The sequence below is a fragment of the Zootoca vivipara genome, chromosome 4 (genome assembly GCF_965207765.1).
Source record: "Zootoca vivipara chromosome 4, rZooViv2.hap1.1, whole genome shotgun sequence".
NCBI classification, from domain to species: Eukaryota; Metazoa; Chordata; class Lepidosauria; order Squamata; family Lacertidae; genus Zootoca; species Zootoca vivipara.
In genome coordinates, this window is record NC_142587.1 from 47,397,749 (window position 1) to 47,416,543 (window position 18,795).

The 18,795-nt window shown below is 39.4% G+C and overlaps 1 protein-coding gene across 6 annotated transcripts in view; it reads left to right on the top strand.

Annotated features, from left to right (window-relative positions):
• Positions 1–18,795, top strand: part of KDM6A (lysine demethylase 6A) — a 104,997-nt gene that overhangs the window by 39,484 nt on the left and 46,718 nt on the right. For all 6 annotated transcript variants that reach the window (XM_035114894.3, XM_035114900.3, XM_035114895.3 and 3 more), the window contains 6 exons: positions 2,204–2,262; positions 2,985–3,105; positions 12,387–12,441; positions 15,286–15,320; positions 16,395–16,488; positions 18,615–18,741. In XM_035114894.3, coding sequence (XP_034970785.3) covers positions 2,204–2,262; positions 2,985–3,105; positions 12,387–12,441; positions 15,286–15,320; positions 16,395–16,488; positions 18,615–18,741 — 491 coding nt within the window. The remainder of the gene's footprint in view (positions 1–2,203; positions 2,263–2,984; positions 3,106–12,386; positions 12,442–15,285; positions 15,321–16,394; positions 16,489–18,614; positions 18,742–18,795) is intronic.

Here is an 18,795-nt window from a genome sequence, read left to right on the forward strand (position 1 = left end):
GTCACCGTTTAGACTGCTCCAGCAGGCTCTTCTTATGACAGCTGCTGTTAGTGCTGAGCAGTAGAAACAGAGTTCTGTAAATGACAGATTGTCATGCTTGACCCTCTGTATCTTCTGGTTTTAAACACTTAGGTGAGGTGTTAGGAGACTGGAAAGATGAGCTGTTGCTTTTATAAGTGAATTGTGCTGTTCTTATCCTTCTTTTATCTCACAACTTATTTGTCTTACATCTGTCAATGGATATATGTCTCTTCTCTCTAGTGTTCTCTGTTGTTTGTTTGCTTCCTGCATCCACATCAACCCTGGTGTTTGTTTTAGCTCATCCACCCATTGAATAAATGGGTCTCCATACTACCACTGCTTTATATCATTGGCCTGACTCATTAAAAAAGGAATAGTGCACTATTCAATATAGTGTAGTTGTGTTAACTACCAGACTTTTAGAAGACATCTGAAGGCAGCCCTGTTTAGGGAAGCTTTTAATGTTTGATGTATTACTGTATTTTACAAGGGCAGTGGGGGAATCCCCATTTTGCAAGCAGAAGTCCTTGCACAGGGCTTCCACTGACAGTTCTTGTTGGTAAATCCCACACCGAATCTTCTCCTGCCTCTCCTTCCCTATATTAATGTAAATAAAAGGGAGACAGAGTAGGCCTATTCTCGTTTTCTTCTAATCCAGGGTTGGGTGAGTGTGCCAATTCACAGCTCTTTATACACACAAGAGTGAGGTAATCTGGGCAGCTGGATGTAAGGTCGCGAATTTAAGCTGCCCTTTTCATGGTCGGATTTTATTTTTTTTAAGTGCGGCTTATATTTGGGCCAATACGGTACTTAGTTTGTTTCTTTAGTGCTGTTTGAGCACTTGGAGGAGGACATTCGTTGATGATCTTAGATTTTGTGTGAGAGCCAGTGAAGGTGATAAAGTACTGGCAATATGTCTGTAGCACGTGGTTCCAGTTGGCACACAATATAGAGCTGCAAGAGTACTAACTGGCTTCCAGGCAGTTTTCAATGGAGACATTGGAACAATAATTAAATAATGATGCCACGAGGAAGGCCCATAAAAGGTGTATAAGCAAAGCATGGCTATTCCAGAGTACACACCTAGTCAACAGAGAAAATACCTAAGATAATAAAACATTGTGGTTTAACCTTGAGCCTCTTCCATTTGACTGCAGTTCTGCCCTGTATCTGGCAGGTCTCTTGTCACCCCACAGTTTTTAAACATATGCTCTGTCTAAGGAAAGCAGGCCACTAGATTGCAAGTTGGATTATGACAGCAGTTTTTCATTGTTTCAATTTAAATGAATGAGAAATGCTATTGATCTATCAATTCACATGCCTCATTATTTCAGTAATGTAACAATACTGTAAAATTTGCTAATATGAGTAACGTTTTATTCTGATCAGCATTCATTCTGCTTAGCCGTGCCTAAAATATCATTTTGTACTACAATACATATTTAATTGCTCATCCTCTAACATTGTGTATGCCATCAAATGCCAACAGTGCCCTTCAGCTCTCTATATTGGACAAACAGGCCAAACCCTACGCCAAAGGATAAATGGACATAAATCTGACATCAGGAACCAGAAGACAGAAAAACCAGTAGGAGAACACTTCAATCTCCCAGGACATTCTATACAAGATCTCAAAGTAGCTGTCTTACTACAAAAGAATTTCAGAAATAGACTGGAAAGAGAAGTTGCTGAATTGCAACTTATCACCAAGCTCAAAACCGTGGAGGGACCTGGTTTGAACAGAGATATCGGGTTCTTATCTCATTATACATGATAAGCGATCTTCAGCCATCTCAACCCTTGCTTTTTCATGCAAAACCATTTGCAGTCGTTTGCGGTCATCAACAGCTATCAGTCAGTCAATCACCCATTTCCACCACCCTTCTGAGTGATCCCCCCTCCCCATCCCCACCCCTCCCCACCCCTTCTCTACATAAGTGCCTGGAAACTTCCATTTCACTGTATCTGAAGAAGTGTGCATGCACACGAAAGCTCATACCAAAATAAAAACTTAGTTGGTCTTTAAGGTGCTACTGAAGGAATTTTTTTATTTTACTTCGATCCAGACCAACACGGCTACCTACCTGTAACCAACTACTACAATACAGTTTTTGATACTTTCCTAGAAAAATGCAGGCATGCCTTTATGTGTGTCAGTTAAAAAATGTGTTTTCTTTTACAGAATGCTGCCTTTTTGTATGGCCTTGGCTTGGTCTACTTCCATTATAATGCATTTCAGTGGTAAGTGGATGAACATACTTTCTACTTCTAACAGATTGTTGCATCATGTGTTGTAGTTTCAAATGTTCTGGGTATTGAATCTTCAAGTGAGTGAATTGGTTTACTGGCCTTAAATGTTACAGAGGGAGACAAACAAAATCCATTCACTTCCCAATTGTCTTCATTTCCCTAAGAAGATGTATTGTAGTGGGAAAACGATATGAGCACCAAAATGGTAGAATTATGTTCATAGCATTATAAAATCTACTATATAGTTGTAAATGAATATTTTAATTGCTATAGCAACCATTTAATATGCACATTTGATCAGAATACATGAATTAGAAAATAGGAAACTTGATTTAAATCTTTCTCTTCTTGATGATGTGGACACTTAAGGCCTGCTATTCATTTGTTGCTAGTATTTAATAATACAGTATATTCAACAGATTATTGTTCTAAAATGAAAATGAAAATATTAAAAAGTCTAAAATGGTTTCTAAACTCAATGAACCAATGTAAACACAATGTAAGTATATTACAGCTATTCAATATTTTATTACTTTAGGTGTTTTAGAGGAATAGAGGTACATGTTTTAATTTAATATGACTGTGAATTGTCAGAATTCCTTTGCACTCCCTTTCTGAGTAATTTTCTTCAAGCAACAATTTAGTTGGTCTTCTCAGATGCCCTTTAAGAATATTCTAGACTAAACATTTCAGTGTGTGTTCTTTCCCCCCAGGGCAATTAAAGCATTTCGGGAGGTGCTTTATGTTGATCCCAGCTTTTGCCGCGCCAAGGAAATTCATTTACGACTTGGGCTTATGTTCAAAGTGAACACAGATTTTGAATCCAGTTTTAAGGTAAAAGTCTCCCTTTTGAATGATAGCTAACGTTTTCTTCATATTGGACTTGCTTTTTATTGCACTACAAGAGAGTGTATTAGCTTCCTTCACTTTCATTTCACCTTTTCCGTTATTACTTGGCACCTGGGTTTCTGCCTTGGAATGAGACCAGGAGTTTGCTATCAGCTAGGATCTATCAGCTTGCCGATCAGAAGGTAGGCGGTTCGAATCCCCGCGACGGGATGAGCTCCTGTTGCTCGGTCCCAGCTCCTGTCAACATAGCAGTTCAAAAGCACATCAAAGTGCAAGTAGATAAATAGGTACAGCGGGAAGGTAAACAACGTTTCCATGTGCTGCTCTGGTTCGCCAGAAGCGGCTTTGTCATGCTAGCCACATGACCTGGAAGCTGTACGCCGGCTCCCTCGGCCAATAATGCGAGATGAGCGCTGCAACCCCAGAGTTGGTCACGACTGGACCTAATGGTCAGGGGTCCCTTTACCTTTAGGATCTATCTTTCATTTCATGGAGATCCTGCTTCAGATTAAATGTGAGATATTGCAAGTTTAGCTTTAAACTCTCTATGCACATGGGACTATGGGAGGGTGTGTCCAAGTCCTATTTCATCATGTATAGAGTTTTGAGAGCCACATAATGATGGTATAGACTTAGATAAAGTATTTTGACTTATAGAAACGTTGTGTAAGATGGAAGGTGTTCATGACTTGTATGAGGTACATTTTAAAGGGTTTTTTTATTATTTGAAGGTGAGCATGACTGATTTTCCAGAAGTTTATATTGAACCTGTATATCATTTATTTTGTAATATGAGGATTATTAAAGTATGACAATTTAGCATATAAAGTAAAATGAACCATAAAAGGTATTAAATATGGCTGTCCAAATCATTAAAAAGAAACTGTACAATATTTTCATTGAAAGTCTACTTTGTGGCATCTTTGCAGTCTTTTGTGGGGAAGTGTGTATGTGCAGGGCAGCTTCTCTGTGGAGTGATGTTGTGTTGTGCAGACCCATTTTCCTTTTCCCTCTTATTGGGTTGTTGAGAAGGGCCTCCCATCCACTGCAGAATGACACCTCATCAGTTCATTGTTTTTTCTCTCTGCAAATGAAGCATTTCTGACAAGCTACTTTTTGTTTCCTTTCCCCCCTGGTAATTATTCTCTCTTATCTATCACAAGTGGTTCAAGTTAAGCTTTCTGGAGGCCTGCTCATACCTCGAGCGTGGGAAACCCTTTAAACTGGGTGGAAAATCCAACTCCTGTATGCGCCAGTTGCCTATGACTTAAAAATATTTTGAGAACTTCTCTCAAAGCTGGAGGTGGGGCAGTTATACAGTTGTACAGTTGCATTTGTATGTAGCGTATTTGGGAAAGAAGCACAACGTTGGCAAGTGTTCAGTCTGCTGACTTCTTACCTGAATAACCAGAAGTGATTATACTGCACAATTAAAAGTTGCTTCCTGGGAAAAGTCATGTCTACTGGGGACTTCACTATGTCCATAATAATTCCACTGCTGTTGGCTGCTTTGTATGGATGGTGTATGAGAAAAACTTTGTGAGACCCTGAGTGTTGGGGGCACAATGTGAGGATAAGAGACATGGAATAAAGAAAGATGTAGCATTAAAAGCTAGAGCAGGGGTTGCCAGTAGTAGATTCGGTGCCTGTCTCAAAAAAAGGCAAACACATTTAAAAGAACAGGAAAACACAGACTACAAAATGATCCAGCCATGCCCCTTCTCACTCCCTACCAAAAAAAAAAAAATCAATAGGAAAAGGCAGTTACATCAGCTACCAGCACACTGACTCACAGAGAGAAGTTCTTTGTACTTCTCTTCATAATGGAAATGAGGTAGGTGTCCAGTCTGGCATGCAGTGAGCATTCAGTGTAGGACAGACTAAGCCAGTGCAAACAGGAACTGAGCCGGAAGACCAAACAAAGTGTCGCGTTCTGTAGATTTTTAAAGGGGATCTTTACTGAGATGTTTTGTGGGTATCATAGGAGAAACTGGCAGGCATGTTGATGTCCATTGGTGTCATGTTGGCAACTCCTGAGCTAGAGCATGGCGTTAGCAAACTTCTTTCGCCTGAAACTCTTGCCTCTCGCAAAAAATTAATGCTCTTTTGCTAGCACTTAATAACCACCAGTGTTCAACAAAGCTATTATCCAAATGCTCTACTACAGTGTCATTATATGCTTGGAATTTTGCAAGTATGGGAAAAATATATGGTCTAGCATGTGGTCATTTAGACCAGGCCTGTTTTATTCATATTATGCAAATTAAGTACTTTGTTCAACTTCTTTTGTCTTGCTTATGTAGTCGATTATTCTGTTTGGATTGTGCAGCGTAGAGTGAAAGAGAGTGCTTACGCCTTACAAGCCTCCTTTCTTTTAGAAAGATGAATTAATTCCGATTTTGAAGGACTCTGGAGAGCAAACTAATGAGTTGACTTAGCAGCGCGTGCTGCACGTCCTCCCACCCTTACTCTCAACATGCCTGTCAGATGGAGCCTTGGCTATTTGCCAACACTTTGATTACGCAAGGTTTTCTGTGTCCTAGTTATCTCAACAAAAGACATTTTCTTAGGATCAGGCATCACACCTAGGTCATACAGTTAGAAAAGACAGCTCTAAGAGTTGTACTCAGCTGGGTTAATGCTGTCCTATGGTAAGTTCATGTCAGAATTGTCAGGTTTCTAATGATGGCTTGACTTGTGTAACATAGACTTTTAAACTACCTATTATGAAATTTTGCAGCAGTTTCAGGATGAAAAATATAATAAAATTACAGTTTCAGAATATCATTATAGTTTATGTGTATGTAAAAATCAAAAGGTTTTCCAGTAACTTTTCTAATATTTCTTCTTCTTTTAAGTACTACTGTGTGTCATTTTGAAGCCTCTTGATATGAAATAAAATCCTGAAGAAATAGACTGTTAAACATGTGTAATGCCATAGGAGATTGCTTCTGTGTGTGGTAATAGCTTTGTAGACACACAAACACTGAACTTACAATTCTTTGTAAAGGTCACATCATTGACTTTTACCACAATCACATCAGCAGCCAAGGGCTCTGAAGAACTCTCCTGATTAATTGCACAATCATAATTCCATACAAATCAAAGTATGTCATTGACTTGCTGCTGTGCTTAAAAAGATGCCACCACATTTAAACATTCAGATTAGTGCCTTGTGGGTAAATCCTCTTACTCGTGATTTGACTTTCTGTAGACTGATGTCTGCCTTGAGGTATTGTATGTCGTCTCTGAACTGCAGTGGCCTCTCCTGCATAATAACTATTTCACACAGCAGCAGCAGCAGCCAGCTTCAGTACTGCAATATTTGTACGAGGTGCAGATGTTTGGTAGCTTCGGCTTGCTGCAGAGATTTGGAGCTGGATATTTAATGTGATGTATTTGTTGCTTATAGTGCTAGGGACGATAAACTGCTAGCCTTTCGACAAAAAAGCTTTGTTTTTTCTACATAGCTGTATTTTATTGAATACTTAAGAAGGGAATTTCTGTTTTTAATTTGTAGGGCAGATATGCAGTATTGTTCAAGAGGAATAGGTTGCTCATGTATGAGCTTTAGTAATTAAATATACAGCTTTCTGATAGATGCTTTCTTTATTATTTTTGCATTGCCTATCTTCATGTTCTGGGTCATCAACATAGCTTTTCATGTGGTATGATAAATGGTCTTGGCAAATGTTATGTTTTGTATTTTTTGATATGCTGCTGTTCTGAAATTGTGAAGAATATACTGGTACTGTAGAAAGACTTCAGTATTGTTAAATATTTTGAAGCTGAAATCTAGAAATAGTGATTTTGCTTGCATTTCATTAGTATCTTCCACTGCCATCTCTTGATTCAACAATGAGTATTTGTTATTTATATGCAGCTTTTAAATAGCTTTATTTTATACTGACAGATCTGCAGTGCCTGTTTGGGTGGTTTCTCTTTCTTCTTTTTATATGAGGTGCCAATAATCTCTGTAATTTTTTTATTTTTTATTTGCAAGGCCTCTAGATGCAGGCTTGCTCATTTCTGAGTCTGAAAAGCTGTATGATGGTGTTTTTGAATAGGTTTTGTTGAATACAGTTTTCAGAAATTATATCTCTATCGGCATCCTTAAATCTTTCCAAGCGTAAATAGTATTGCAGCTGTTATAGTTCTTGAGCCTTGGAAAAGGTAGCTTATGGACAATGAGTCAGTTTTATAATTTGCAAGTTAGAGATATCATATGTTTTTTCTTAGAAATAATTCCAAGTAGCCCTAGAACCGCTAGCAATCCGAATCCGCGCGGCCACAGACATCAAAGGAGTGGAAATAAAAGGCAGAACATATAAATTAGGGCTCTTTGCAGATGACCTAATGGTCACAACATCAGACCCCTTAAACACAGCACTCTCCCTAACCAGAGAACTCAACACATTTGCAACGGTGTCAGGCCTGCGAGTAAACTTTGCAAAATCAGAAGCCATGTGCTTCAATACCCCTCCCCACACCCAGAAAGAACTCACTAATATCACCAAAATAAAACTCTGTCACACCAAGTTCAGATACCTAGGGGTACAAATAACCAAAAATCTCAACAAATTATACCTACACAACTATAAACCCTTGTGGCGACAAATAAACAAGGACCTAAAGAAATGGAACAACATGAACTTCACCCTCTCAGATAGAATGGCAATGATCAAAATGATCACTCTCCCAAAACTAACCTACTTATTCCAAACCCTCCCAATCTGGATCCCCCCAATCCAACTCCGCAGATGGCAGAGAAAACTACACTCCTTCATCTTCTCACATAAGAAACCAAGAATAAGCACCAAATACCTGCACCTCCCCACCTCACAGGGAGGATGGGGAATCCCTAACATAGAAACATATTACAGGGCCAACCAAATTCGACATATAATCCCATATATACTGGAAGACGAGACAAAACAATGGATACACCTAGAGAGAGACACAATTGAAAGTACCTGCACCACAGCATACCCATTTCTCCCAAACAAACTAAGAAAGATCCCCACAACACTTAATAGGTACACACAAACCATGTTCAAGGCATGGAAAACAGAAACGGACAAATTATCCCCAACCACATCCCCACTACTCCCCCTGGTCTACCATCCGTTATTCCACCACGCAGCACAAAACATCCAAACTAAAACTTGGCAAACCAAAGGCCTACACCGCCTAATAGACTTTTACAAAAATAACACACCTCTGACAACACAAGAAATACAAGATAAACTAGAAGACACCCAAATACCCTGGTTAGCACAACACCAATTACATGCCCTCTTAAACAAGCCAGCAATAAAACTAGCAGCAACAAGACCCCTGACACCCTTTGAAAATCTCCTCCTAACAACAAAGGGTCACGGCAAAGGGATGGTATCTGCAATATATAAAATACTGCTCCAAAATCCCACAAACCCCCCAGACACAATAAAAAAACAATGGGAAGACGACATAGGCTACGAGATTAACCCCACTCAATGGACCAGAATGTGGTCTAAACCCCCCTTTAAATCCATATCAGCAAAAAGGAAAGAACTCACTCTGAAAACCATCTACAGGTGGTACCTAACACCACGAAAACTAGCACTAATACGCCCAGGAACCTCATCAAAATGCTGGAGAGGATGCACCTCAACAGGCACATATTTCCACATGTGGTGGGAATGCCCCAAAACCCAACAATTCTGGAGAACAACCGTAAGAGAAATAGGTAAAATAACCCAACAAACATTAGAACTTACCCCAGAACTGGCCCTGCTAAACATCTTCCAGGACAATAACACCTATCTACATCACAAAGAACTCATAACCCACCTACTCTCAGCAACCAGAAGCACCATAACCAGACACTGGAAAGACCTGTCAGGAGTAAGCATGGACCAATGGTACCAGGCGGTATGGGAAACAGCCCTACTAGAAAAATTAACCAATAAGTTGAAATTGACACGGGGACAAATAGAAGAAGACGGCTTCACACCAATATGGCTCCCCTTCATCACATACACAGCCCAACAAGAAAATGACAGAAATCCACCAACAGCATACAAATCAATTTGGCTAACCTGACCCAGAACACCCACCCACCCCACTCACATAAAACAGACCACCACAGCCAACCACAAAAGAAAACTATATCCTAGGCCAACCCCAACAACTCTCACCACCAAAGGAAAACAAATGCACAACAAAGAACCTGCACAACCGACGCTGACAACCCCCCCCCACACACATTAAGTAAAACAGAAACATTGCCACACCCCCTTCCCTTATCTACCGCTCCCCCCCTTTTCCTCCCCAATGTCTCAACAATTGAAACTGATCTGTAAAAATGTTATGAGAGACATTGTACACGTCTTTGTAAACTGAGAAAACCGTTAATAAAAATATTAAAAAAAAAAAAAAAAAAAAGAAATAATTCCAAGCAGTTTAGTTAGATAATTTATTGTTTAGAAGAGAAATAAAACAAAGCTGTTTGTGCATCAGTAAAACTGACTTTTTTTTGTAAGACTATAAATGCATGCATTGGTTGCTCTAGCACTAGTTTTTATAGTTCATCTTGCATTGTGATGCCATTGGAGTTCTTGGTTTGCTTGTTTAGTTGATTACCTTGATTAATGAACACTTTCATAATTTTTTTGAATGAAAATTGCTTTTTTAAAACATTACTGCCACCCTGGTATGGTGATGTTTCATTTATATGATGAGGGTGGAGGCATGTTTGCTGTATGAAGTATCATTCTGTTATGACATTCTGATAAAGTGGGTGAGTATCAGTTGCTTACCCTGAACCTTGAATTGTTTGCATAATTAATTGCTCCTATTTTTCTTTTGATTTGTGTTCAAGGTAGCAGCACACAGTTAGTTAAACTGTGCTAACAAAATTATATACCATTATGTAGTTTTATTACCGGTAATAGTCTAAAATGTTAGCAGTAGCAAATTTACTTCTGAAAATCCTGAATGTTTCAATGAGAAAAAATAAGTGCAAAATACATAACACTTTTTGAATTAATACACACTTTTGAATGATTTCATGTGCTTTTCATATGTTTATGTGTTTATAAAAAAGGGCCCTCAAGTTGATCTACAGTTGTGCATTATGAATGGCCTACCATTAACTTCCATAAAGGGAAATGTTTCTTATGTGCTCAGGGTTTTTCCATTGCGTACATGGAGTTTTTCCATATTTTTATAATCATGAAACTCAGTGTTAGTGTTGGATTACTGAGTACTGTATATAGGAGAACTCCAGTAGGCAAACCTTTTGTTCAGAAATGTGATATCCCATCAGGGATGACTAAAACTTTAGAGATCAAAGTTTTTTGTCTCCAGTGGGCCACAGCTGTTGTTGGGATTCACAAGGAGGGATCATGTCACCTGAAACCTCAAAGCACTATACTGACTGCTGCTGAGGTACCAGATCTGATTCAAGGATTTGCAGTTAGCAAATGACTTGGGACTCAAGTACTTGAGAGCCTTTCACATTAACATCCAACTGTGCATTACAATAAGCAGGGGAAGCCCCACTTGTGGTTCGAGGACCCGCCCCCCCCCCCGCAAGAAATGAAGACACAGTGACACATGGATTTGAGTTAATGGGTAAAATAAGGCCACAACTATATTGGTTAGAGCAAGCGAGAGGTATTGGCTTAGGCATTGGACACCCTAGCAAGCATGACCCCACCCCTGCGGGGGGTCATATCAGGTTAACACCCCGAGGGAGGAGCCTGTTGATGCAAATACAGCTGAAAGCTCCCCCAGGTGTCACCAGGGGTCGTGCCATGGCCCTAGTCTCAGCAGGGCAATGGACGGGATCCACAACCGCCGGATCCCTTAAGGGGATACCCCTATAAGAGGAGGGTTGGATGACGGCCACAACCAGTCCTCAAACACACCAGACAACTCCATATTCCAATGCCTAACCGCCAAATACCGAAGAATTTGTGACAAATTGCTACAAGGTAGGCGAAAAAACCAAGAGGCCGGTGCCAATTAGCCAAATGGATAAAAAACTCCTACCAGGCCCCTTGGGCAACCAAGGCAACCAACCGAAGTCCATAGCAAGGTCAAAGCACACACACAAAGGGAAGACCTAAAGGGAGGGTGGGCGGGAGATCCGTCGGGATGCAGCAGGAGAAGGAGGATTCCCCTGCTGCCGTGCAGATTTAAATGTCCGTAAAGCCCGCCCCCAGGCTGGCCCTATTGGCCAGCCAGAGGCTTGGCGCGGCAGCAGGGATTGGCTGCAGCAGTGGGCCGATACACGCCCCCCTGCTTGCCGCGAGGAGCGTGTCCCGCCCGCAAAGTCTCCCCTCGTGGAGGAGGAGAGATCTTGTCCCATCTGTTGGGAGTGGTTGGTAGGATGATGACAAGGCAGCTTGCTTCTGGTAATCTAGCTGGCACTCAAAATAGAAACATTTTGGCAATGGTTAAATACATTTTTTTATTTCTTTAGTGTTTTGGATCTGAACTGAATTTGATTTTTGTTGGATAATTAGTGCTACAGTTATTTGTTGTTGCTGATTTGATTGTAATTTTTTGGTTAGAATAATAGAATTTTAGAGTTGGGTGGGACTGTCATCTAGTCCAACCCCCAGCAATGCAGGAATCTCAACTAAAGCATCCAAGACAGATGGTCATCTAACCTCTGCTTAAAAACCTGCAAGGAAGGAGAGTCCACCACCTCCCAAGGGAGACCTGTTCCACTGTTAAACAGCTCTTACTGTCAGTTTTTATGATAGTTTTACTATTTTGCCTGGTTTTGCCTAGTTAGTTGTTAATTGCCCTATATTCCTAATTGGAGGAAGGGTAGGGAATAAAAATAATGAAATGATAAATAAAATATTTTTTTCTGAAAACAAACATTGACTGTAGCATTTTCCTTGTAACAGTTGCATTCTTTTATGACCTTTCATTTATTTTATATGCATTGCTGTTTTGTTTTTATGAAATGGTTACTTTTTTGTTTAGTTTTGTTAAGTTTAGTTCTTTGAATCTTAGATCTTACTTTTTCCTACATAAACCTTTAATTGCTTTATGCTTCCCTAGGATTTTTACATACATTGTACGTGCATCACCGTAACATACAATAAAAATATTCAGTTGTTAGATGTTTGCCATTAACATTTTCCTGCACATATTGCTTGCATCATTTTTTCTGCTATTGAATCTATATAAAGTGAATATCTACCAAATATTTCATTAGCTTTTTACAGGGGGGGAAACATTTATTTTTCTGTTCTCTTTTACAGCATTTTCAGTTAGCTTTGGTTGACTGCAACCCTTGCACTTTGTCCAATGCTGAAAGTAAGTAGTTTAATTTATCTGTGGTCTTAGTAACTTTTTAGATTTATGTCCTATATCGCCCTAGTGTCATAATTAACCCATTCTCCTACTTCACTACTGTCTTACCAGTCAAAGGAGAACTCTCCCTCCCTCCCTCTCTCTTTCTCTTTGTGCACGTGCGTGCGTGCGTGTAGCATTTAGCACACTGGAGCTACATTTTATTTTATTTTGACAATAATAATGCATTACTATCAGCAAATAACTAAAGTGAATTCTTAAAATATTAAATAGTTTAAGTAGTTGTATGTTTAAATACAAAACTGTTTGTAATGTGTTTGTAATTTCTTTTTTGAAGGCAAACCTCTCATGGAAAACAGCTAGATCCCCCCATTACACATGAAATTAGTTACTTTTTCATATTTTCTAGATAATATTTTCCTTAGACCAGAGCTTTCCAAACTGTGTCTCATGACACGTTAGTGCAGAGATTTTCAATCTTTTTGAGTCCATGGCTTTCTTGACCAACTACCGTACGTTCCTTCTGTGGCACCCCTGTGGGGCTCAGGAGCCCAGTTATGTCACCCCGTGCCCAGGGCCGTCTTAAGTATATGTGGCGCCGTGGCCCCGCCCCGTTTCCCAGCGTGGGGGGCGGGTGGACGCAGCGTACAGCGCGGCTGCTGGGGTGCAGCTCCGCGGCGGGTGGGCGGGTGCAGCTCCGCAGCAGGCAGGTGGGTGCAGCTGTGCAGCGCCACCCAGCCTGGCCGTAGGACCGGCCCTGCCCGGGCCTGCAGAGCTGGCAGCCTCTCATCCTTTTTTTTTGAAAACCCTCTCTGGTGGAGTGTACCCTCAGTCTTCTCTCCTCTCCTTTGGAGTCCTCCAGGTGTTTTACAGCTGCCGCCCCAAAGAGAAGTTCCTCCTCACACTGCCCCACAGGGACTTGGGAAGCACCCCCTAGCCAACCCCAGAGGCACCATTCACCTGGGGAGCTTGTAGCCAGGGCTGCTTCAACAAACAGCTGTGCAAGCCTTTGGGAAGCAGAAGTGCAAGAGGGCATCAGAGGAGGGAGGCAAGGAAATAGGGACAGTGGCCAGTGTTGCCCTGACCAGCATTCAAGGCACCCTGGAGTGCCACAAAACACTCTGGTTGAAAACAACTGCATTAGTGTCTCGGTGCATCACACAAACGCTCCCCACGCTCCTCCCAGGCCTGGAAAGGGGTTTGTTTAATCTCCAGTTTGCTAGTAAAACTGAATTACTATGTTGCAAAATGATGCATGTCTAAAAAGTATGTCAAAAGCATGTCTAAAAAGTATGTCACTGTTAAAGTATGTTAAAAGCTTGGAAAGCTCTGCCCTAAACTGTCCAATGGAAAGTCAAATTGGTGTTTACAGAGTTAGAACTGCTGTTTTTGATGGTGTGCTTTGTTTACAATTGTTTGGGTTCAAGGCTATGTTAGGCTTTTCCAGTAGGTTTTTTTTTAAAATTTTCTTCTACTGAACATTAGATTCCCTATACCATATGACAAAGTAAATAGAGCTCTGTAGAGAAAGATTTGGCTGGTTATTTCAGATTTAATATATATTTGTCACCTCTGCAGATTTTTACAGTCTTTGCTCATTTTCTCCTCATCTTCCTTCTTATCACAGACCACATCTTCTCAACTCGATCTCCTCATACTATTATCTTTCCAATTTCTTTAAAAAAATGTTTATTGTTCTTTTTCAGGCAGATTTTTTTCCTTCTCTCTGTTCTTTGCTCTCTTGCCTTTTGTCTCCCTTACTGTCAAGATTTAGATTATATTCTCCCCAGAGTAGGAAACATGCCTTTTATTCTCATGTTACTCTTTAAGTCTATATTGTTGGCTCTCAAATGGTGGATAGAGATTTCAGGTTGCTAGACTAAAATCAGTCTCTTCAAAAGGCTTATGCCATAATTAATTTGTTAGTCTTCAAGATGCCACATTACTCATTTTGGTTCACGAAAAAGAGTGTTAGCAACAGTGGAGAAAAAATGACTGAAATATGACAGAAAAAAAAATCTTTATTAGGATTAAATTCAGAATCTGTAGTGTTTTTTTTTCAGGAAAATTTACCTATTTGCCTTAAAGCTGTTGTGTTTTATAGTTATATATACTCATAAATATCTGACAGTCAGGAATGTATGTACTGTATTTGCATTTATTATCCAAGCTATATTGTGAGACTGAGAGATTAAGTCCAAGCACAAATATTTCCATTAGTAGCTCCTTCGTTTATTAATATTATTACTACTATTACTATTATTAGGTTGAAGAATTTATCTGATTTCACTCTGAATCCTGATGTTTTGGGAAATGACTGGTGCTGTACCATAGACAACAACTTGTAGTAGGGGCAGGATTTTAGTGTAGGGCCACCAGATGTTTTTGAAGAATCTGTGAACATTGCTCATTTTTCAAAACTTAATGACATTGAAAACGAAAATGAAGATGGTGGATTGTGAGGACTACAGTACACAGGGGGTTGTGTGATTTTTATTGGGACTACATTTAGGAGGAAAAGGGTTAAACTTTCCCATACCCAGCCTCCCATGCCTGCCATCTTTTTGCCAAATGATGTGGTTGATAGTGATACATTTAGCATCAAGTCGAGTTTCACAAAACTAAAAAAAAATGTTGTGAACTGCCCTGAGATCTATGGGTATAGGGCAGTATACAAATCTAATAAATAAAATAAATTTTAAAAATTGAGTCTCTAGCACCTGTGTAGACTCTCTTCTACCCTGATTTATCATTCAGCATCCACTCACAAACACACAAATGTTCCAACAGATGTGTATACATATATACTACAGTACTTAATTCTCTTGAATTTCCCTGCTTTTACAGTTCGGTTTCACGTTGCCCATTTATATGAAACCCAGGTAAGTGTATAATGTTTTTTGTTATTAAATGTGGTTAAGGTAGAACTATGCTATATAGCAAGAAGACTTATGCTTGAATAAGTGCGATTTAGCAAACATATTTGTCAGAATTGAGAAGCTACTCCCATCAGTGATTTTTGAAATGAGATAGAAAAGTTCACCTACTCAGGAAGCATTGCCCTTACTCTGGGTGAACCTTGTTTGCCTTTAGTAACATCACTACATCAACAGATTTGTTTCGTTATGCACCTTCACAATCATTTTGTAATTTTTGATTGCCTGGGCTCAATTTGGGAAGGAGAAAGGCACTCTAACCAGATGGGGAGATGGTCTGAAAGAAGTAGCAGAACCAGATGGGGAGATGATCTGTCTGAAAGAAGTAGGAGAAACGATGGCAGAAAACATAAAAAGGGACATTTTCTCAGTTGAGGGATTTTGATTTTGTTTGTGTTATGAAATATATCTCCTCTCCCCATCAGCACTAACAGATAAGAGACAAGGTTTCGAAGATTACTTAATTAGCTAGTAGTAGAGCCAAATATCATTAGCTATGATATCTTATTTAATGTGCAGCATTTAGTTGCTCTTGTCAGTTTGCTTTGATTCTTCATCAGCCCAGATCAATAGCTTTCCCCCATTTTGGAGTCACTTATGGGCATCTTAAACATTAGATACCACCAACACTAATTAGCACAGCCTTCTTAATGTAGCAAAATAGTAATAAAGGGTCACCTTTATCAAAATCATAGCTAATAGATCAGGCACTCACAAGAGTACTATGCTCATATTTTATTATGTAAATACTGAACCAGCAGCTACTATTCACCATACTTGTGTGGATGTTTGCTTTATCAGTGAAAACAGTATTCTATCTGAAGAAGTGTGCATGCACATGAAAGCTCATACCAAAATAAAAAAATTAGTTGGTCTTTAAGGTGCTGCTGAAAGGAATTTTTTTATTTGTGTGTTAATTGTTATTAAAATTCACTTATGTTCTTGTTTTTGACTATAATACCAATCCAGATTATCAGTAAAAAATTCCAGCATTTATAAATATGCTTTGCTCCTTTTTAGAGAAAATATCACTTGGCAAAGAAGGAATATGAACAACTTTTGCAGACCGAAAATCTCCCTGCACAAGTGAAAGCAACTGTGTTACAACAGTTAGGTATGTAAAAGAAGTTGGGTACGTGAGGGAAAAGGAATTATTGTACATGATTTTCTACAGCTATTTGCTGGCTATAGGGTGGCATGGAACTTTGTTACTGAGTCCTTAAGCTCAGAGGTGCAGTTCAGATATGACTCCAGTTGCAACAGATGATACAGGATGAATCTTTAAGTTTCCTAAAGTAACCTTAACATGTATTTTCAAAATTTTGTTTCATATGCTAGTTTAGTCTGTAACATAATAAAAAAGATTTTCTTCTATAAGAGTTTATACTTTTACAGAGACTAATAATGAAAATTAACTTCTCCGTTGAAATGGATTGATTTAATGAGTCCAGGTCTTATGCAGGCCTTGCTGCTTTTAAAGTAGGTTGGATGTATTTTGACACTGCTGTAATTGCTGTTTGTTTGTGTGTTAATATTTGAGATACTTCATATTTCCTTCATTAAGTATTGATAATCTTTAGTTACCTTTAGCTACTGTTTACCTCTAGTTGCTAGTTGCCTAGAATTAAATATAGGAGTTCCTTTTTAGTTCAGATGCTAACAGATTAAAACAAATGGGACCTGCTATAAAATGCTGTATATGTCTGGTGGGCTATAGGTCAAATTCAGAGCCATTTGTCAGATATTATGTACACAAACATTCCTTTCCTTACCTGACAGCCTTAACAAAGGCCAAAAGTGCTTCAGTTTGCCCAGTTTGTTATCTCTTCTATGGGAATATTGTACCTGACCATTATACAAAAAGCTGCTACACTCAGCAGAGGTTATACTTTGACTGCAAGTACTTCACTAAGTAGGAGGTAGAACTGGACCGTAGCAAGTTCTGCTTGGAAATATATAATTGCTTGCTTAAATTTTCTAGCTGTACTGCTTTTCAGTGCTAGCCACAGGGCTGACAACTCCTGGGGCCTGAGCCCTTTTGGGCCCTCAAACATTTTTGGTATGGGGGTAGTGCCCTCCAATATTCAGAACGTGCAGAGCCAAGTGAGTCCCGGTTCCAGTGGCTGGCTGGCTCCTCCTCCTCCTCTTGTCACAAAAGGGAAGGAGAGTCAAAGCAGCTTCCCACCAGTAGTGACATCAGGAGGAGGAGCCACCAGCCATTGAAGCCTATTATTCCTAGTGTTCCTAATACTCAAATTTTAAATTCATAACCATGGTTAAGAGGCAGATTATAGGGCTGAATGGACTCTTGGCTTGGTTGATTCAATATAAGTCTTTGCAAGAGTGTTCTGTTACAATATTGTGTGTTGAGCTGTGAGCAAGTACATGTTTTCTCTCTCTCCTGATTAGATGTGTATAGTGGCTTAACTTCAAGAATAGGTTGTGCACCTGTGGGGTTTTTTGTTTGCTCTGTTTACAGGGAAATTCCAAATACAAAAGTTATTCTATGTGATTTATAAATTCTAAAAACCATGCAATAGGCACTCAATGACTGCATTAGCAAGTCATGCTCAACCAAAATTGGGGAACCTGCAGCCTTTCAGATGTTTTTGAACTATAGTTCCCATCATCCCTGACCACTGGGTATTCTTTCTGGGGCTGGTGGGAGTTGGAATGCAACAACATTTGGAAGGTTGCATGTTTCCAATCCTTGTGCTAAACCATAGCTTAGCACGACTAAAGTGAGCCACACTGAGCCTTAAGCTTTGATGTTCCCCCTCACCTTGTTCTCTGGTATAGTTGCTAGGAATAGTTTGGAAGATTTTGCTTACTTGTTCAACCACAATTTGTGTCTTCTGAACCAGCAAACTAGGGTCAATATTACTGTGACTGATTTGTTCAAAACAGTGGCTTGTTTCAATCTATAGTTAACAGTTAAGGTTAGAGAGGCCCCTTTCTGCTGAATATTTGGTGCTTACTGAATACTTCTCTTTCTTCCTGCAAGCTTTTAATTGAATTCTGATTTTATAGCCATAAATAATTTTTAATTTCATTGTATTGATTTTCCTCTTGGAGATGATTGTAATTAAGTGGTATAAATTGTTTAAAATAAATAAAAAAATCAACCACAGCTTCTTGTATGGACAACATGAGATGATGTCTGAATCAGGCCAGTAAGTAGCAATAACATCCCTACTGAAATACAAATAGCCATGTATATGTATATATTCTTTATTTTAGGGTGGATGCATCACACAGTGGATCAGTTAGGAGATAAAGCCACCAAGGAAAACTATGCTATTCAGTGTCTCCAGAAGTCTCTAGAGGCAGATCCCAATTCTGGACAGTCCTGGTATTTCCTTGGAAGGTAAAAACGTGTGGTATACCATTTAAGTACATTTTGAAAGTCTGCAATATTAAC